General features: G+C 40.4%; 1 protein-coding gene across 2 annotated transcripts in view; it reads left to right on the top strand.

Annotated features, from left to right (window-relative positions):
- Positions 1-19816, top strand: part of ARVCF (ARVCF, delta catenin family member) — a 174467-nt gene that overhangs the window by 85784 nt on the left and 68867 nt on the right. For both annotated transcript variants that reach the window (XM_026091942.1, XM_026091943.1), the window contains exons 4-5: positions 9555-10054; positions 19580-19763. In XM_026091942.1, the coding sequence (XP_025947727.1) occupies positions 9555-10054; positions 19580-19763 (684 nt within the window). The remainder of the gene's footprint in view (positions 1-9554; positions 10055-19579; positions 19764-19816) is intronic.

The raw sequence follows: 19816 nt of genomic DNA, 5'->3' as shown, positions 1-19816 counted from the left end.
GTAAAAGCTGTCTTGTGAGGTGCTTGACACTCTCAGCTCCTGGGCCCGTGCTCATTGCATGCACTAAGCTGTGTTGCAAGGTCACTCCGAACCTCACTGAAGTACTTCAGCGTTTTGAAGGAGCAGGTCGTTGTTTTGTCCTGTCAGTCTATGTAAAGAGGAGATCAAGAGCATCTGAGTAGCACTTAACACAACTAAAGAGGCCAGGCACAAATTACTTCAGATTCGCTTGTCTTCCCAAGAGACATTCTGCTTTATGCCATAATTTCTGGCATTAGTGCAGCTATTGGCTCTTGCTTTGGGGGAAAAATCAAGCTTGAGAGCAGTCCCTATTACTGAGCTGAAAGTCATCTTCTGAGTATAAACCTGAAAAATTCATATACTTTAATTGTTGGCTGTACAGCTTACTAACTTTTGGCATATGTCTGCATGAAGTCATATCCTCATGACTCATGTTTTGATATGGATTTAATTCCCATTATTTTAGTTGTAGTTTAGAGTATTTTCCAGAGCTGTAGAGAGAGAATTTGGAAACCACTTGCCTCTGGGTTTTTAGGTGTTTTTTTTACCAGCTCTGGCCAAAGGCTTATCCTCCTCAGCACTAGCTGTTGGTGGCATTTGGGTAGGCCTATCCCTTGCCTTTCCTTGGAGCTCTGCCTCATCCAACCTTTTGTAGTTGTATCTTCCTTCACACTTTTGGAAGTTCATTTTAAAGTTAAGTGGAATCAAATATCTGAAAATTGGCGTGCACACCCCCCCCCCCAAAGATGACATATCTACTAGGAGCCCCTTGAAGTCCCTTGTGATGTCTTTGCTTTTATAAGCTTACTACCTGTGGGACCACAACAAGGTTTTATGGGGTTGAGGGTTGAAGTGAGTACCAGCAGCAAGTGGGTGCCAAAATACTGATCAATCAACCAAATTTGAGTTGCCACTCCAGTGCATCTAAACAAAGCTTACAACTCTGGTTAAAAACAGTCAGGCAACAGTGGTTTTACATTTTTAATGTTTTAGCTTTTTTCAAACTGTATGCATATGATGAATATTTAAAAGCCTGCTTAGAACCTGTCCATTTGCATTTTTAAAGTTTGGGGGTTTTTTTGTTTTGTTTTTTTTAAACATCCCTTTGATTTATTGTTCCTTGCAGTTTGGATAGGACCAATTTACAGTTTTTGTTTTACATTTCTTTTGTTGCAAATTTTTTCCATATTTAATATGATCAAGAGGTTTTGACAAGTAATCAGCCTGACTGTGGCAGCAGACTTTAGCTTGTGAGAACATAAGAAGATTGTATGAGGGCCTCTTCATAAATAGTTACTTTTTGACATTTCAAAGAAGTATTTAGACATTTCAATAAACCTGCATTTCGGGGATGCTATTGATCTGCAAGAAACTAATGACAACAAATAGTTCTTTGTACTAGATGGAGGGTAATTACTACTTGATTATTTCTCTGTAGCTATTTTTAAAGGAAGTCATTACTTGCGAAATGTAATAAATTGATGGCGCTTTGGCACTACGTAGAGTAGGTATAATCATAACACTGTTAGAAGCTTTTCTACACCACTGTGTCCATATGCCTCAAAAGAAAGGTAACAGGTCCATAAAGACATAAAAGCCATAAAGTCAAGAGGATACTTCATTTTAGGAATTGTGATATGGGGTTGCTKGSTAGAATGAGACCAAGATGTGTGTGTGTGKGGGGGGGGGGGGGTTGTTTTTTGTGTGTGCATGTGTTTTGTGTTAATATGCAGCCTTCTGCATACTGAAAGTTAACAAGCTCCAGCTGCTATTCATTTAAGTCTGTATCTTTGTGTATTTATTTCAAGACTGCTTAATGTCCGGTCTTTGGCCAGAAACGATACCTAATTCTCTGGAGAAAATTGTGATAAGAATGGGCATTGCCACCTTCACTGCCACTAGTTTTACCTTGGTCCTCGTCAGCAATATGCTACGTCTTATGCTCATGTAAGACATGGAAGAAAAGAACTTCTGAAGTCTGGGTGGCTCAGGAGGAGAGATGGAACTGAAGAATGGTTGACCTGAATTTGAGGGATGAATTGTTTCTGTGACAGAAGATACGTGAAGCTTAAAGGAGGAAATAGAATCAAATTTAGTTCCATCTACCAAGCATCCCTTAATACTGCTGGTTTTACAGTGCTGTCCAAATCATCCATGTCTTCCTGGTTTTGACAGTATGTGTCTATGATCGTGGCTTTGCCAATGTTCCTCTTGTTCCAGGCCTGCAAACAGTTCCCTGGATAGGAATGGATTGTGCTAAATGGAAGGGGTCTTTCTGATGTCCACTGGAGTGTAGGAAGAGGCCAGAATATTTTTTTGTTTGTTTGTTCTTTCTAGGGGTGAGCTTGATCACTTTTAAAGAAGTCTCTGAAAAGAAAGGATTCTAGAAGTGAATAAGACTACAGGTTTACTAGCAAACTAATACTGTACCCGCACATGGCAATAGGGTTGCTGAGAACTACCTTTGAGCTAGGGTGTCCTCGTCATGTGGTGCTGTGAATGAACTGAATTCTGGTTTCGGCTCACTCATTGTAGAAACTTTAAGTGATTCTCTTCCTTTTAATTAAAAATGTTTTCTTCTTGGCTACTACTACTCTCATTTGTTAGAGTTTAAAGTAGAGTAAGCATCCTTACTGTCAATTGCTAGCTGTGGTTGTGTCCCATCTCAGAGGACTGAACGGTGCCTTCTCCTCCAAATTCCCGGTAGCAAGTTCCCACCCCGTCCGTGACAGGGAGGAGATGCAGTCACGTCTGCAGGGGATCTGCATCGGGTGGCTTGCAGCTGCACGTCCTTCTTCCCAGGGGAGCGATTAAACCCACCTCTGTCCTTCTGATTGATCAGAGAGAAATGTCTATGGGGCTCTTACTCTTCTGTCATCACCAGCCTCACTTTAAGCTAGTTATTTTGTTACAAATTGGTGGAAAAAATGTGCCTCCTCAGAAACACATTCAGTCAAGTGCACGAAGGCAAATAGTCCATCTGTTGGCTCTTCGGTGTGTGGCTGGGTTTGTTTCTTACTTTTTTTTTTTTTTCCCCACCTAGTCCCTGCATAAAAGGAGTTGTTTTCTGGAGAGAAAAACAAACAAAAAAACTCACCCTTGCATCTAATGTTCCTTTCCTCGGGATATGCTCTGGTTTAAGTCAGACAGCATAACAAATTGGGGTGAGAGAGAGACATTTTGGTGTGTAATATTGATCTAATATTACTCAAATTTACTTTTGAAGATATTTACAGATCTTTAATTGGTTTTATGCCCTTGTTGCTTCATTTGGTAGGTTGTTTCTGTTAAATAATGGGGTTTTCTGCTTGTCGTCCTTAAAAATACCTAGTTTTACAGTTTTGCTAGGAGTTTTGTATATGGTCCTTTTTAAAGGAGAAGCAGGAACTACTGAATGTTTTTTTTTTTTTTTCACAAAACCCATCCCCAGTATTATTTGACTATTATTTGATCATTAAGTGGAAGTTAACACAAATGAGAAGAAAAACTCGCAACAACTTTGTAATTTATCTTAAAAAAAAAAAAAAAAAAATCTGTTCAACTTGCAGTCTCTTGCCACTGTGATGATTTCTTTCTGTAGTGCCTCATTACAGCTTACACTTGTACTAGCATCCATGGGACTTGTTTTTCCTAAAAATTCTGGAGCAGCTATTGCCAGTGAGGATTCCAGACTAGACAGGATTTGAATTTTTAATGTTAATGGAGTCAACAACAACAAAACAGTGTTCTGCTGTTAATTTTCCTGTGGCAGAAGCCTGATTTAAGAGAATGAGACTACTTTGCTGGTCACTTCATGGTCAAAATTATTATTCCCAGTACATGGGCTAGGTTTTAGATTAAGTAACTGTAACATTTGTGGGGGGCAGTTGGGGTTTGGGKTTTTTTTTGTTTTTATTTCTGTTATATGTAGAAAGAGTGAAAATGCTGCTATTGGGTAAGTGTTATTCACATTCTATTTCTGCTGTCTTTTTTTTTTTAAATCTAGAATATAAAGGCTTATATTTGTAGATTATCTTTAAAGAGCACTTCTAGCCTGACTCCACCCCACTCCMGTGTAGTCTCACAACAGCACCTGTGCAAGCAGCCTCAAAGCTTGGGACATGTGTGTCACTATGGATCAGCTCTTTGGTTTAACAGCCAGCTGTAAGTATTATATCAGGGTATAGTTAGCATTGGGACGCTCGCCAGTTTGGGCAGAAGTGTACAGACACGCCTGGGCAGGCTGGGCTGAAGCACGAATGCTGTCAGTTTGGAAAAGATGATGGTTTTCCTGAGGCGGCTCCTCAGAGTTTGCATGGTCTGAATCTGTTGACCTGGATGCAGGGAAGAGAAGACAGATGTTTAGCTGAGGTTTAYGGGGCAGGCTGCAGCTTGAGTCAGCTGATCCATTAGTGGCTTTTAAATGGGTCCAGTCAAGGTGATTTTTAGCATTTTAACCATATGGCCCATAACTCAGACTTGCCTCAGCATAGAATTCGGTCCAGTTGGGGAATACTCTTGCCCGTCCTTCCATCAGAGAACAGCAGCTGGCAACGGTAGGACCTCGCTCTGCAAAGTCCTTAGGTTTCCTCTTCAATATTTGGCACAAAGTTCCCTACTGAGATCCCAAGTCCTTCTGGTCTTTTATCCTAAGCAGACACCAGGTGCAAACTGTGATGAATGTAATGCTTGTATAAATTGTTGGGGATTAAATGTGTAAATTCTTCACCTGTCTACCCAAACGTGCCCATGCTGAACCCACAAGGARGATAACAAACCCACAAGCTCTCTCCCAGTTTTTATCTATGCTTGAATGTGTTTTGAWCAATTCCCTGAGATGGGTGATTAGCAAGACCCGCAGCATCCTAAAAACTCGGCTGCCTTGCCACAAACAGATGGACGGCAAGATGCTTGCAGGCAGCAGCCCCTGGCGTGCGCCCAGGCCTCTTCAGTCCTGAGAGCGAAGAGCCCACGGCCTCCTGAGCACAGACGGTCCTATCTGCTCAAGCTCATATTAGTCCTCCTCCTGTGTTAAGTAGCTTACCTTTCCAGCACAGCTGCTCTGCTGAAATGAAAGTAGTAAATAAATCTCATTTGGCCCTCACCAGTCTGACCTGGAAAGAAAACATCTTCTTGACCTCTGTGACTACATGCACCCAATGTGATTGATTTATTACTCTCYTCTCTTTGCATGTGAGTATGTGTTGCTAATTTTACTAATTTGTTTTCAGAAATTGAATGCGGTTAATTCCCCAGCAAATACTTGCTTGTGACTTCGTGTTCCCTTTGCCTGGTCTGTAYTTCTCTAGTTCCCAACCCTCCTATTAAGAGAGGGGAGATGGGACTTAACCTGGGCTGGACGATCCTCGGCAGCACCAAGAGAGGGGTTCGCTTTCTGCCAGACATTCAAAGGCTTGGTGGTAGTTCTGCATTACTTTAGCTAATGAGTTACTTTGTTCCTTCGCAGATGGCAAGTGATCTATTTTCGTAAACTGCTTCCTTCAATGCTATTAAGCAGTGGCAGAGTTGACATTTAGAGCTTCCTTTGTAAAATCTTTAAGGATTTTTTTTCTTTAATTTCAACATGTTTTTTCCCCCCCCTTTTCCTGCCTTGATCACTGCATTTAATAACGTGAATCTGAATTGGCGTGATACTTGCCTTCATTAAGCTTTCTTGTATAGCTGTTAAGTTCATGCCAGGATGTCAGAGTTTCTAGATATTTGTTCAGGGTCTTGAAGGGTCAAGTGTCCAGCTGTTATCTTTGCTGCCAGGTAAAGCCGCCRTTTTTGTTACTATTTCTTTAACCAGTGGCTGGCTAACTCTTGACACTGTTTCAACCTACAGAGGTGCGCTGGACCCGATACGCAGGTATATCTTAACAGTAGTGTTTCACATGTTCATCCTTTCTCTGAAAATACTTGAGAGACACTCTTCATCTTGTCTGAAAGTAGCTGTGTCTCTGCACTGAAGTGATTGCAGCAGGCTTGTAGTCCTGCTCTTCACAGAAGAGATGGTCCTGCAGAATCAGGCTGAGGTTGGCAGGAACAGAGATAGGAGCATCTGAAAGAGCTGTGCAGGGATAGGACTGGATGAAAATACTGATGGTTGTCACAGGTCACTTGCCAGCATCTTTTATGGTTCATGGTCTGCTTCCTTGATGCTGCTTTGTTTCTGCTGTGAGACTGGGGCCAGCRGTGTATGCCCTTGTCACCGCTTGGCTCTGGAGCCATCACTGGGGGGTTCTAAGCAATACTGCTCTCCCCACTGCTGCCTGCGTGTTTCATCTTGAACCAAATGCAGCTCTTTGTATCCCGGACCCTCAGCAATGCAGCCTCTTCCTTGGAACATGAAGTGCTCATCGTCTTCCCGTATTTCATTCTAGCACAGCTCTGTCTTTGGGATTTCATCAGAGAGGGATCATCAAAGCCTATTGGCTGTCTTGGTGCTTCAGTAACTTTGTGCTGGAATAATGAAAGGGAAAAAAAATTTCCCCTAACTTTGTTCCAGTAAGTAGCAAATGTGGATGTGATCCTCTTTTTAGAATGACTGATGCTTTATTTCAGACATTTCATGTTCATATTTAACAAGCAGTGGTTGATAATATAAATATCAAGTCAGTATTATTGGTATAAAAGTTAGGTGGTGCTCTTTCTTGTCTTGACTGCATTGCAATTTAAAGTTCTTATTCTGAAGTTTTATTTTGGGCTTGATGAGCTTTTACTTGGGCTTTGATGGTATCAAAGGGCCTTGTTTGGCACCGGAGAGAGGATACAGCATGAGGGAGTTGAGACCATCTGCATGGTTCTGTTTGGAAGGCTTCACAGAAATAGTGCAAACAAGCCTCATCCCAAGATGACAATTATCTTCATGTATTTGCATGGATGAGAAAAAGAAAAACTTAATTGTGCAGGTGTAGTTGAGGTTGTGTAGAGTTATCCTGTAGACAGCTGATAGGCTTGAGACTTGCTGAATTACAAGCCACCGAGTCAAGCAACAGCTGTGCAGAGGGCAATTATTAAAATTCATCTATTTTTATGCACTTGATAATGCAACGTGAGGGTGAGTCTGAGAAGTGAGTTTGCTTTTCTTGTAGTTTTAATGCTGGTTTGTCAAATTTGCATGTGTAAAAACAAAATTCTGTTTGAGTACCAGTTTAGGGCGTTTGTTATTACTTCTCCCTATGTGTATGCACAGAAGTAAATCTTTCCAGTGTTGGTACTTTCTTCTTGGAATGGTGGAAACAGCTTTGTTCTCTACCAGAGAATACAGCAGCTGTCCAGACATTGTAAACTACTGCGCAGAGCAAGTACTGAATTATACATATGCAAATAACTGCATCAATAAATGATTTCTTCAGATTCATTCTGAGGTTTGGATGCTGGCCCATTTTTATCCTTTCATTCAGTTTATGATTTAGATCAGCAGTTCAAGTCAGTAGAGGTGCTTTTAACATTAAAAGCATTAATTGTACAAGACTAAGTTCAGACTCCACCTCCGGTTGCTCTTCTCCCCAGAGTCTAGTTTAATTAGCAGTCTCTTTAGAATAATACCATGCTCCATTTTCTTCCTGAGTTTTAATGGGCTGTATATCCTTGTGCATGACATCATAAAATTTTCAGTAACATCAGTCAGTGCCCAAAGAGAAAGTTTTTAAGAATCATTTTGTAGCAATTAAAACTTTTTGCTTGACTGAAATAACTACAGTGCCATGGTAGTAGCTAATCTGCCCAGGAAAAAACAGCATGGCAAAAATCTTTGGCTGTTTAAAAAGCAAATAAGCTGTACTTGCAGATGCGAGTACATGTGCTGCAGTTCTATTTTTAAGAACCATGTGTTGGAAAGGCTGTGTTGTCTTGAATTCTATAGGGCTTTTCTAAATAGTAACCTTAATTTTTATGATATTCATCCCATCTGTCAGCTTTATGGAGCTGCAAAAGAAGACATACGTTTAACATATAAGTTAATGTTAACATGCATTAAAGGTAGTGTTAGTTGGAAGAGAGGATGAAAAGGAAAAATCTTCTATACTTCAGGCTTAAAGCAATTGGATTAATTGAAACTTTGGTTCAAATCGCCAGTAGTCACCTCAGCTCTTTATTCTTCTAAGAGAGGTTAGCTAGCTTGTGTGAGCCTTTGCGACAAAGCCTCGGAGAGGAGAGATTTCAAAGTGGAAAGYGCTTATGGGAGTTCATGACTGTTAGGTGCAGGTTGCCTTACTGCCCTGTGGGCTTATTCACATGCGAAATTTAGGAATCTGTGGTCACTGTATGCATGCTTCAGGCTTCCTTTTGTACTTTTCGTAGGGGCTTAAATGTTGTCTTACAGCTGGGCACACCTCATGCGCGTTGAAGCTCCCCTGTACTAACTGTGCRTGTATCTGGAGGATATAAGGTGTCACTTTAAATAAAAGATGAACTTTATCAGTGGGTCTCAAAAACCAATCTGAARGTGTAAGTGTCTCTCCTTACAAAGCTGTTGCTGAAATCTTCTGTCTTAGACAGTTGTCGGAAGTGATATGTGTGGGGAATTTTTCTGGAGGTTAGGGATTATAGTTAGGGTGGTTGATATTAAGGGGAAAAAAATAGTATTTGACACGGAGTGGCCTTTTTATTCTTTTTATTTAAGAATATGGGAATTTCTGTTGTGTGAGAACATATTAAAGTATCTTCAACTATGTTAATTGTGACTTTGCCCTTTGTGTGAACATGGACAGTCATATTTAAAAGTGTGTTAGCTGGTTGTGACTGACTTTACTTCAGTCGTGCACAGTGAATTATAGCAGAACAAGATGGGTGCAGTTCATTCTAATGCTATAAGTGACCTTAATAGTCTTACAGCCTGGTTAGTTGCTGATTCTGGGAGAGGGAGAAAAGCATGGAGTGCTGGACTCATTTTGGATGACAGCAAATTGCTGAGGTGTTAACAGTTGGACCCAGATCTCTTGACTATCAGTTTCTTACTTTTATGTTGACTGATTCTATAAAAGATAGACTTTTACTGTCTGCTTGGATTCAGGACTTAAGTTTTCCATTTCCTATGACGAACTGTCATGTGTATTGATGAATTCAGAGTACTTGTGCGAGCATCAGCCCTTGCATGGAAATGTAGGGGATCTTCTCAGATTTGTTGAAAAGTGTCTGTGGTCCCTTTGTGCCCAGGCCTTGAATGCATTAATGACACTACTGCAACAAACCAGAACTCTAATTAAAGGAAGCTCAGTGTTTCCTGCTAAGTGTAATCCAGTTCTGTCATAATTGCTTTGCTAAGTGACCTAAATGAAAGCAATATGCTTGATGACTTGCCGTTCCTGTCATTATTTCGCTGCTAACCAAACAAATATTGTCCTACAGTCCCATCGTTGCTGAGTACTCAGCTATGCTTAATTTTCATGTTACTACAAATACATTATTTAAAAGTGTAAATATGTTGCCCCTAATGATGTTTGTGATGTTAAACAGTTTGATTATGGCTGAAATCTCCATACTGGCTCAGAGGCACAAAATGTTTAAATGTGCTTTTTTCCTTTTTCTCTTGGGACTGCTGCTTCTTACAGGGGCTACGATGACCCCATCGAGACGGAGATGGTTGAAGAGAGGATCCCTTACCTTCACGGTGGCTATGCAGCACCACTGGCACAGCCAGAGAGAGGAAGCATGGCCAGTATTGACCGCCTGGGGAAGCGCTCCCCCTCTATTGACAGCATTCGGAAAGACCCTAGGTGGAGGGACCCTGACCTCCCCGAAGTAATTGCCATGCTCAGCCACCCTATTGATCCGGTCAAGTCCAATGCCGCGGCCTACCTGCAGCACTTGTGCTACGAGAATGATAAAATCAAAAAGGACGTGAGGCACCTTAAAGGGATCCCTATCTTGGTGGGCCTGCTAGATCATCCAAAACCAGAGGTCCATCGCAAAGCCTGTGGGGCTCTCAGAAACATCTCGTATGGGAAGGATAATGAAAACAAGGTGGCTATAAAGAACTGTGATGGCATCCCAGCTTTGATCAGACTGTTGCGAAAAACAAATGACATGGAAGTCAGAGAGCTAATTACAGGTTAGTGTCTGTATTTTATTTTATTAAATTATTGCTTAGAGGAGTCTTCAGTTTCAGGAACAAGAATTTCTGAAGGTTAGAAGACTGAAGGAGAATTTGGATCTCTGGCTGTGGCTGTTTCTTTAGCTGCACCATGTTCTTGATGTGAGAAAGTCTGAGGCAATAGATGATTTGGGCTGACGTGCCCTTCAAGAGGAAATCGTCTGTGTATGTAGCACACCCAGGTTTCCCTGAGTGCTGAGATACAGAGGATGCCTCTTGGATGTAACATGCAACTGGATGTGGTTGAGTTACTGAAGCTTAAATGAGTTATGGCAATTCATTGACAGGTAATTTGTAGTGTACTTGCCCTCAGCGTGTTGTAATCATGAGGTAAGAGATGCTAATCAGAAACTTTCCTTGTTAAACTCCTATAAAATAATCTTGTTGCCATGTCCCAAGTACTTCACATTGATAGTACAGCCTCTCTCCTCAGCAGCACTTCCCGTCCTGGCTGCTGGGGAGTCTGCCAGGCTGTATAGAAGCTGTAGCATTTCAGTAGCTGAGCGTTGGGAAACACTCAGATTTTAAGGAGTGTAGAGTCTGCTGTTGAGATGCTCTGGACATTGGGATTGTTTGTGATAATAATCGGGAAAAGGAAAACTGCGTTTTAAAGATACTCTGTTTATGTACACTTTGCAGGGATTTTTCAATCACTTATAACTCTGTTTTTTCAACCCATTTCTGTTTGACCTTAGTCTTGAACATCGTCCAAAAGGAATAATAAAGTATATGCCAAGTTTCAAAGTTCAGCTGTTAAGTAGAGAAAGGTGGAAAAGTATGTCAGCTCTTAAACTAAAGAAAAACGTATTGTACTTCAGTCTCCCATGAATCACGAGAAGTGAAATGGATTTCCCTTCTCTTCTCAGAGGCAGCAGGGGACACTTGGATGGAGACCGGGGGGGGGGGGGTGATGCAGTGGCTTTCAGTGCCGGAACAGAAATTTTTGGAAAGTTCTGGGCATGTGACAATGGGTCCAGCGCTGAAATTGCTTAGCTACCTTATCTGTGTTGGATTCTCCAAGCGGACTATCACAAATGCGGATTAAGCCTTTTGAAGTAAACATCATAATTCTGTAATTGCCTCAAAAGACGTTATGGCAGCTCTCCAAGTTTTTACTGCTCAACAGTGGCACTGGGTGTTCCAACCGTTCTTCCCCAGCCATTACGGGATATTAAGCAAACTGGGTCTTAATATGCAATGTAGAAACTGGCAGGGTGTTGTTTTTTTTTTTTTCTCCAGCCCTGTTTCAGAGAGTTGGTGAAGGAGAGCTGTGGGTTTTGTCAGAAATCCCTCTAATTTATGTGTGTTGGGTTTGCTTTGTTTGTTTGTGTGTTTTGGCTCTTGACGTAGGAACTCTTTAGGCAGTATTTGTAGTCTGTTTGCACTCATTTAGTTTGATGGCTGACTCTTTCTTTTTCCTTTTTTTTTTTTTTTATAACGCTTGTTTATCTGCTGTTCTAGTTTACTCAAAACTCATTTCTGGAGTGCTGAGAAGGAATAAATTTATTTCTTCAGATTGACGAAAGGAAAAGTCAGTCTGTAATTTACTCTGAAGGAATATCATTATAATGCTAAGTGCTAATCAGTCACTTCTGAGATGGCAAGAACAAACTGGAGGTTTTTCCCTTTTCTCTGTGAACGGTGATTGCTTTGATTTCCAGTTGATAATTAATTTTACAATTTAAATACATTGTTTGACACTACCTCCTGCTAATTAAATACAGCATTTTTGTTCCACTTCCCTTCTTGCTGTTTAAAGCTCTTTATTTCCCTTTACTGAGAAACACCAGGAGTACTGAGAGCATTAACCTAAACAAATGTCCAGCAACAGATGACGCTCCTTTAATCTCCACCTAACCAGGAATGATTTCATTCCACTTCTGAAATGATATTGCCAGATGCGGTGTGAAAGGTTCCAGCTTCGGTCTAGAAAAGGACAATATTCCAGCAATGCCTGTGTGCCTGGTGCTGCTGTGCTCGCACCTAGTGTTCGCAGCCCCGGCTGGTAATGTGGAATGAGCTCCAAAAGGCAGCAGAGAGGAACAGGAGCCAACCTGAAGCGCAAAGGGAGCGTTCAGCCCGGGAGGCTGCACGGGGCCTGCAGCACTGAAAATCCAGATCCCTCTTCTGATGGTCTCGTGGTAGAAATCTCAACTTCCTATCAAGTTACCTTTCCCTAATGATAAATTGAAGTCTAACTTTGCTATCACAGTTTTTAATTCTGCCTGGAGAGAATCCTCTGGAGACTTCTGCAGCAATGCAGAAATATTTCTTCTTTAGGTCAAAGTGGAAGAAAAGACAACAGTATAGGGTTTTTTGGTGGTGATGGTGGTTTTTATTTTACAGGCTGCAGATTGAGGTCCTGTATGACACATTGACTTTGCTGGTTTTTATTATTTCTTTAATTCAGTAATGGCTGCTTTTTGGAAGCTGAATGGTAATCATCAGCTGGTCATCCCAGATGTGGGTGAATGAGGAAAATAATCCTGCTCTCCAAAGAGACTTACATAATTTAGATGTGCAAATTCAAGAGCAGTCTGGGAATATAGCCCCCCTAAGCATCTGAATTCGAGTCTTGAAGTCTTGCTTCCCTGGGTGTGGGACCCTGTGACTGCCTGCAGCGCAGGAGGTAGGTGGGGGCGTGCAGCAGGACACATTATCTGCAGCTGGAGAAGGTGCCTTCTGGTGGGAGGGTGTCTCCTTGGCTTCAGAGCAACTCCAGGGCCTCTCATTAACTGGGTGATCTGAAACAGCAGCCACAGCTGTGCTGAGCAGTATGAATCCGGCCAGCCGGCTGGGTCTGGTCAGTGGGTTAATGGAGTGGGGAAAAAAGCCACATTAGTATGTTGAAGATTTGTGAGATGTAGGTGCAGCAGCAGGGGAGTATGAGGAAGGAATCAGATGTGTGACACTCACTGCTGAACGGTTGAGACTTGCCGTGTCAGAAGTGTGTTCACCAGCCTATTTTCCAGAATATACTTTTTGGAGAACATAGGTTAAGCAAATATGTTGGCACCCAATTTTGTAAGCAGGCTGACTATATTGATACTACGCTACTGCCAGGTTAAGGAAGTCTGTAGCTTTTTTTTCTGTCTGGTAGTACTGTTCTTAACAGAACTGAAAGCCTTCTCTGGGTTAATGTCATATCAGCTTTGCCAGGTGTTCTCAACGTATCTGGAAATGGCACTAAAATGTGATGTCCCTCAGGGTAATATGAATGTGAGGCATGTAAAAATACCTTCAAAACTCAAGACGTAATCATAAAATATCATGGAGCTCACTCTTTGTGCTTTTTAAAATGCAGAGTTGCAAAGATGTCTGCACCTCCTGCACCAAGGACAGCGTGGTTGAATTATTAGAGTGTCCATAGGTACATCACGAGAAGAGTCGTAATGAGAAACATTCAGAGGAATTCTCCCTCGCCTCTGTCTCTAGTTGTCCTCCTGGGACTGTGTGCTGCTCCACTCTCAGTGGATCATTTTCTTGAGAAATGGAGAGAAATGAGGATTAAGCTGATAAGGAAAGAAATCTGTTCTGACTGGGAAAGCTTGCAAAAGTTTTATCTTGAGTGATAAGGTTTTGTGTGGAACCAATGTTCCCATCAGATATGCAAGACCAAAATCCTATTACATTCTTTGATAAACAGTCAGAAGTTGGTAGCTTTAATGAATATTTTTGTTCCTTTTGTGAACATTGAAGTGTAATTTTGCTGTTTAACAACATTGCACACTATTTTAAGTGGTGTAGAATGTGATTTTCCTGATGCTGCATATTGCCAAATTAGTTTTAATTGAAAAATGATTGACCTTTAAAACTCTTAGCAAAGGTAAACCTTTTGATCTAATACTCTTCTATAATAGAAACTTTCAGACTGAGCAACTGAGAATTCACATCTTATGGGCATTTATGTATGTTAAAGTCCTGTCCACTGTTCACACAAGAAGCTCTCTTAGAAGTACTGTGCTATCTTGAACTTTCTCATTGCAGGTGGACTTAGTCCTTCCATTTTCTACTGGAAAGTTTATCAAAAGAATACCAGTTTTCGAGGTGCATTGTGGGAMACAATAGTCCACGTGTGAGGTTCTGTGCTTGACTACAACTTAGCCTGCAGACGCAGATCTCCCATCTTCAGGACTTGTATAGTCTTGTTTGACTTGTTCCATCTAGCATGTCAAATAGCTGCGTACAGGATGAAGATAAAACAAGACGTCCCCAGGAAATGTATGCAGTGTGCTGCTTTTCATATGATAAATGATTTAGGATGGATCATAGATGAGGAGTTAAACAGCTTCTTGATTTGTTTTAATTTAATGGTAACATTGGATTTTGCAAGTAAGCACAGCAGGAAAAGATTTTGCTTGAGTTTCAGAAAATAATAGCAAGTATGTATTCTGGCACAATGTCTTTAGAAATCTTTTCACAGTTAGCTCCAAGGAGGCGGAGATATCAGAAATTAGGGTCATGGCCCTAATCGCTTTAATATGACATAAATTGTATAGCAATGCATATAGCTTATAGTAATTTTTAATATATTTTATGATAATCAGTATTTTTGAAATAAAACTGTGTAGCTGTAGCTCTTAAAATGCTGAAAGATGGGGTAATGATTATGGTTAGAAAGATGAATGTATATATTACAAATAGTGCTTATGAATGAAATAAAGACTTGATCTTTATCATCTTTTGAAAAGCAATAATTCATCTTGTTTCTCTTGTTCTAAAATACATACGGTCCATGGTCAAAAAGGCAAACACGTTTGGTGAAGGTGTATAGAAAATTTTGATAAATTCATTCCCTTACGCTGCTGCTTTAGTGACTTGATTTCTCTTGAGTGTTATTCATCTGAATTGATTAAACTTAGAGTTTTAAAAGCAGTGTTTCCAGCTTGTTAGATCATTCATGTGTTATGCTAATAGATGCAGAGAATGATTCTTAAAGGTGGAGGTCAAATTTGCAGGGATTTTAGTCCCGTCCTGTCCCCCTGGATTTTCTCTTATACTGCTGAAGCCTACAATCTGATCTAAGTTTGTTCACGTTTTTTAAATATTTCTATGGCTGCAACTATCAGTGTCTCTTCCATGGGGTTTGTTTTTTCAAGAGCTGAAAGGATGCTGGGATTTAAACTTCTTTCCTTCATAACTTTGAAGGAGAAAAAGCTTTGTCACTGGTTGTTATCTGAATCCCTTCATGAGGGTTGTTTTCCCTGTGAAGTCAACCTTGAAGGTGAATCCTTCCCCTGCCTTTGGAACCACAAGGCTCCCTCATCCCTGTTTGTCTGGGGCTACTCATGTACACTTTCCTTCTCRGAATGCTGCTCAATAGAGGGATTCAGCTGGTGTTTTTTCCCCATGCAGCTGCCAAGGAGACTATTGTAAATTTATTTCAAGTGTTTTGGCTTTTTTTGAATATCTTGAAGAGCTTTCTGCTATATATATATWGTTTTATAATAGGGTATTTTTATGCCTCTTCAGAGAGTTTGCTGATGTTTTCTRTGAAACGTTTGCAAGAGATGGGAAGCTGGTGAGAAAATGAAAAGCGTGCAAACTGTTTTTTGTTCCTTCAAATGGACGGAGGAAAGATCTGTTTAATTTTGGTCCCTATTATCTTGTTGTCTTGCAGCCACTGGAAGGCAATGAGCTTGACAGTCAAAATGTRTTTGCTCCTAAATGGCTTATTGCATAAATTTTATTCAGCCTTTATTAGAAATTATGGATGAACATGTGCAAAAGCTCCTTTTGTACATGTAAGTAGTTCTATTGATTTGGGTGGGGTTGCTAGTGTTAGTGAAGTTGATTTGTGTGTTGGAAATTTGCAGGATTGTGCTGTTTAAGTTTTGCAATCTATTTATAATTCTGTTGGATCCCAGTTGGACTTAGTCTCTCTTGAAATAACTACTAGTGATTAATAATATAGAAGATAGGGAATTTGGAGATGACAGTTTTATTTTGCAGATTTGGATTGAAGGTATTGAAATCTAGACACTAATCTCTAAGACTGAAGTTGAGCAAAAGATTTGAGCACTCAGACTTTTGCAAAATCCTCATGTGTTAGAGCCATTGGAATTTTTGTGGGTACTTTGGCTTTTTAAAATATTTATCTGCCTGATTCTTAAKCCCTGAAATTTGCCTTTGTAGTTTTATAATACAGATGATAAATTATGCCACTCCTCCAGGAATGAGGAAAAAGGCAGAATCTCATTTCAGATGCAGAAGATGAATTTAAGGAAGGATCTCTTGAATAGGAAGGGCTGTCAGATTTTAAAACTCAGCTCTTCCACATGCAGGTGACTCTAAAACTCTCCRTTGTTTTCAGTTGCAATGTTTTGCCATCTCAAAAGAATAGAAATATAGGATCCTTAGGAATGCTGTACTAGGTTCCCTAGCTGCTGCCATCTTTTCCAGATGATATTGGTTTTTGACCATTTCAAATATTGAATGCTTCATTTATGTTTCTCTGAAGAAGCCCCGAAGTACATTTTGGGGGCAGAGTATTCTAACCCCGTTGTTCTTGTGGCCAGATCTAGGTTTGCTCCACAGATGATTACCCTGTGTAGATATCTGGGTTTTATTCACCTAATTCAGTGCTGGGTGTTCTGATTTTGCACTTAAATCTCCAAAGTACTGAGCCAGCAATGTGTTTAAGGACCTAATTAGAATTATTGTTTTAAATCAGTGAGTCTGATATGCTTAAGGAATTGCTGTACTGTGACTAAAGAAAGACMGTCTAGTGAAGTTAAGATGTTTAAATCTGATAATTTACACATCAGGGTTTTTATGGCCTTATTATAAATATTGTCTTGCATTTTTTTCTTATATGATGTATATTTTTGAGCCAGTTTGTTATGAAAACTGAAAGCTTTCTTCCACAACAAAATGGGGCATTTCCTGCTTGTTCATGTGCATTTGTTTCAATTGTCYGTTGTGTTTGGTGGTTTCTGCAATGGCAAAGGGTGACTTATTCTGATGAATAGACAATTAATTTATACTTTGCATACATTATATTGTTTGAAAGCTAAAAAAGTAAACTCTGAAATTCTCATACARGGTATTGTCTGTGAATGACAAGGGAAATAGGCCAAAAAAATAATATTTTTGTATGGCCTCAGAAAAAGACTAAAAGTGAAGGAACATTATATTAACATCAGGGGTTCATTCTATTGCCTGCCTTAGGGTTTCTTTAACAACTAATATGGTCTCTGAAGTCTGAACAGATATCTGGATTTTGTAAATGCCACTCTGAGTAGGAGACACCCTAATGTAAGACTTTGGAGGCTCTGCTAACCATCAGCCGTTGAGGTTATCACATAAGTGCCACTCACTGCTTGTAATGGAGATAAAATTCCCTTTCAGACCTGGTACCTAGCATGGCCCTATATGGATAATACCCTGATGTTAAAATAGGACATGTGGCATTTGACACTTCTGGCTGGTGGCAGTGAAAGCTGGAGTGCGAAGGAGATGAGATTGCTTGCTCGTTGCCTGAGGAGGTGTGCAGTGCTTTGGTGGGGCTCAGGCGTATGGGAACGTCGCGCACCCGCGGGCTCCCGCGCTGCCGCTGGCTTCACRCTGACCACCCCCACCCATGGTCCAATAGACTTGGTAGACTGCTTGAGCAAGCTAATGGACCAACAACGAATGGGCAAAGACTTTAGGAGCTTGAAACTTGTAAGTTTTGAAACTTGGAGTGCTTGAGAGGGATTGAAACAGAAGGTCGCACCTTGTTTGTCCCCTTTTCATTTATTTATTTATTTATTTATTTATTTTAAGCATGTATTTAGAAGCAAGTGTCTACAACTTGCACTGTAAGGTGAACAAATTCGTGGTTGTTGCAACACAAGGAGTCTGGTATTAATATTGTATCCACTTAGGAAAGACTTCTCTATGCCCTAGGAAATCCAATTTCTCTGTTAGTCTATTTGAAATCTTCCTAATTTTCCCAGTTTTCCTTGGAGATCAAAACTGTGCATCTGACTCCCTCCAAATGTTCTTCCTGATAGTTCTCAAGTGTCACCAGGCTGGGCCTGTGCAGGAATTCTCTCTGAAGTGAATATCCTCTTTTAGGCCGGACTTCAAAAAAACCCAAAAAACCACAACTGTTTAAAATTGGGATTAGAAGGATTGCTAGTATTTTGGTATTAATTTACAGGGCTATGTGAAATATGGAAAACTTTAGGTAAGTCTTTGGCCTTTTGACTTCAGAGATGAGATTCTACCGAAAACATGGGATGAGCAAGAGCAGAAGTTTTCGTCTGTGGTACTTGTCAGTTTTATAAAGGCAGATTGTTTAATATTCATGTGTTTCATTTTGTGACTTCACTTTTCAATATAAGAAGTTCTGAATAGAAGGTCTGGTTTTCATTTGAAGCTTTTGAAATGGTGTGCAATTAATGTCACAGTGGACAAGCAGTATTTCTGCTCCAACTTGGTAAAATGGCCCATGATTTGGACCTCTCTCCAAGTTGAAATCAATTAAAAAAAAAAAAAAAACTTGCTTTATTCAGTGTTTTTTATATGTGAATATAAAAAGTTCAGTAAGTTCATATCTTCAGTGGACAAGTCTGTCTTTTTCTTAATGCTAAAATTCTGCAATTTTAATTTTGACATAGTTTAAATAATAAAATCCCTGACATACCTGCTGCTGAACTGGTTAAGTGTTATATTTACTACWTACAAACCAATGCTTTTACCAGTCTAATATGTTTCCAAAGTATCCCTRCAGCCTGGTAAATCCTCACTGGGCAGAGGACACTGCTGCAGGTCTGCTGAGAAATTGTAGCTCATCTCTAGGACAGGGTACTGTGACGGTTGTAAGGTTGTTCTGACCTCGGTTGTGCTGTTTTGTTGTTTAGCTTCAGTCTGCTTTGATTCATAATTGAGGTGAAAATGAGAAGGCAGAGGAGGACTCTCGGTTCTCAGCTTCTTCAAGGAATCGTTTGCTTGTGGCACCAGGGGATTTGCRCACAGATGTTGCCTCTGACAGCAAAATGTGAAAGTAAATAATAGAGAGAGAGGAGTCTTGAGTGAAATATTGTCTTGTGCAGACAATAAACATAAGATCAATGATCCTCCATAAATTCAGCCTTGTTTTTAGGACTTGCTCAATATGCTTTTCTTCTATACTGGGTGAWTTTTTGCTTTTTGAGGCATAGCTAGACTTTAAAATGTAGCAATATGAAAATTTGTATATAGCAAAAAATCCCGTCTATCTCTAATAGCACCTCACATTTATGTACTCTGCAGCAAGCCCTGATGACTTCAGCGACGTCCATGTCTTGATGGACCTACCTTTGGAAGTGTTTCTGTTGCAGCGACTGTGCAATGTTCCCTAAGCTATAGGCTAGTCTGGAATCTCAAACTTCAAAAATGGTTTCACCTTATCATTTTGTTTTGTGATTTAGTCTTCTAGTGATTCTCTGTAATGAAAGAGAGTAAAAAGAATTATTGCTCTCATTACTTGTTTAATAATTGCTGTTTCTCCTGAAGGCACCCTATGGAACTTGTCCTCCTATGAGCCCCTGAAGATGGTCATCATCAACCACGGTCTGCAGACGCTCACCAATGAGGTGATTATACCCCATTCTGGCTGGGAGAGYGAGCCAAACGAGGACTCGAAACCTCGCGACGCTGAGTGGACGACTGTCTTCAAGAACACTTCTGGCTGCTTACGGTAAGGCACAAGCATGGAATATTAATCTGCTGTTCACTGCATCCTGTGTTTAG

This window comes from Apteryx rowi, unplaced genomic scaffold, assembly GCF_003343035.1.
Source record: "Apteryx rowi isolate R43461 unplaced genomic scaffold, aptRow1 scaffold_93, whole genome shotgun sequence".
NCBI lineage: Eukaryota > Metazoa > Chordata > Aves > Apterygiformes > Apterygidae > Apteryx > Apteryx rowi.
The sequence above is the reverse complement of the archived record's forward strand: the minus strand, read 5'-3'. Positions and strand labels throughout refer to the sequence as shown.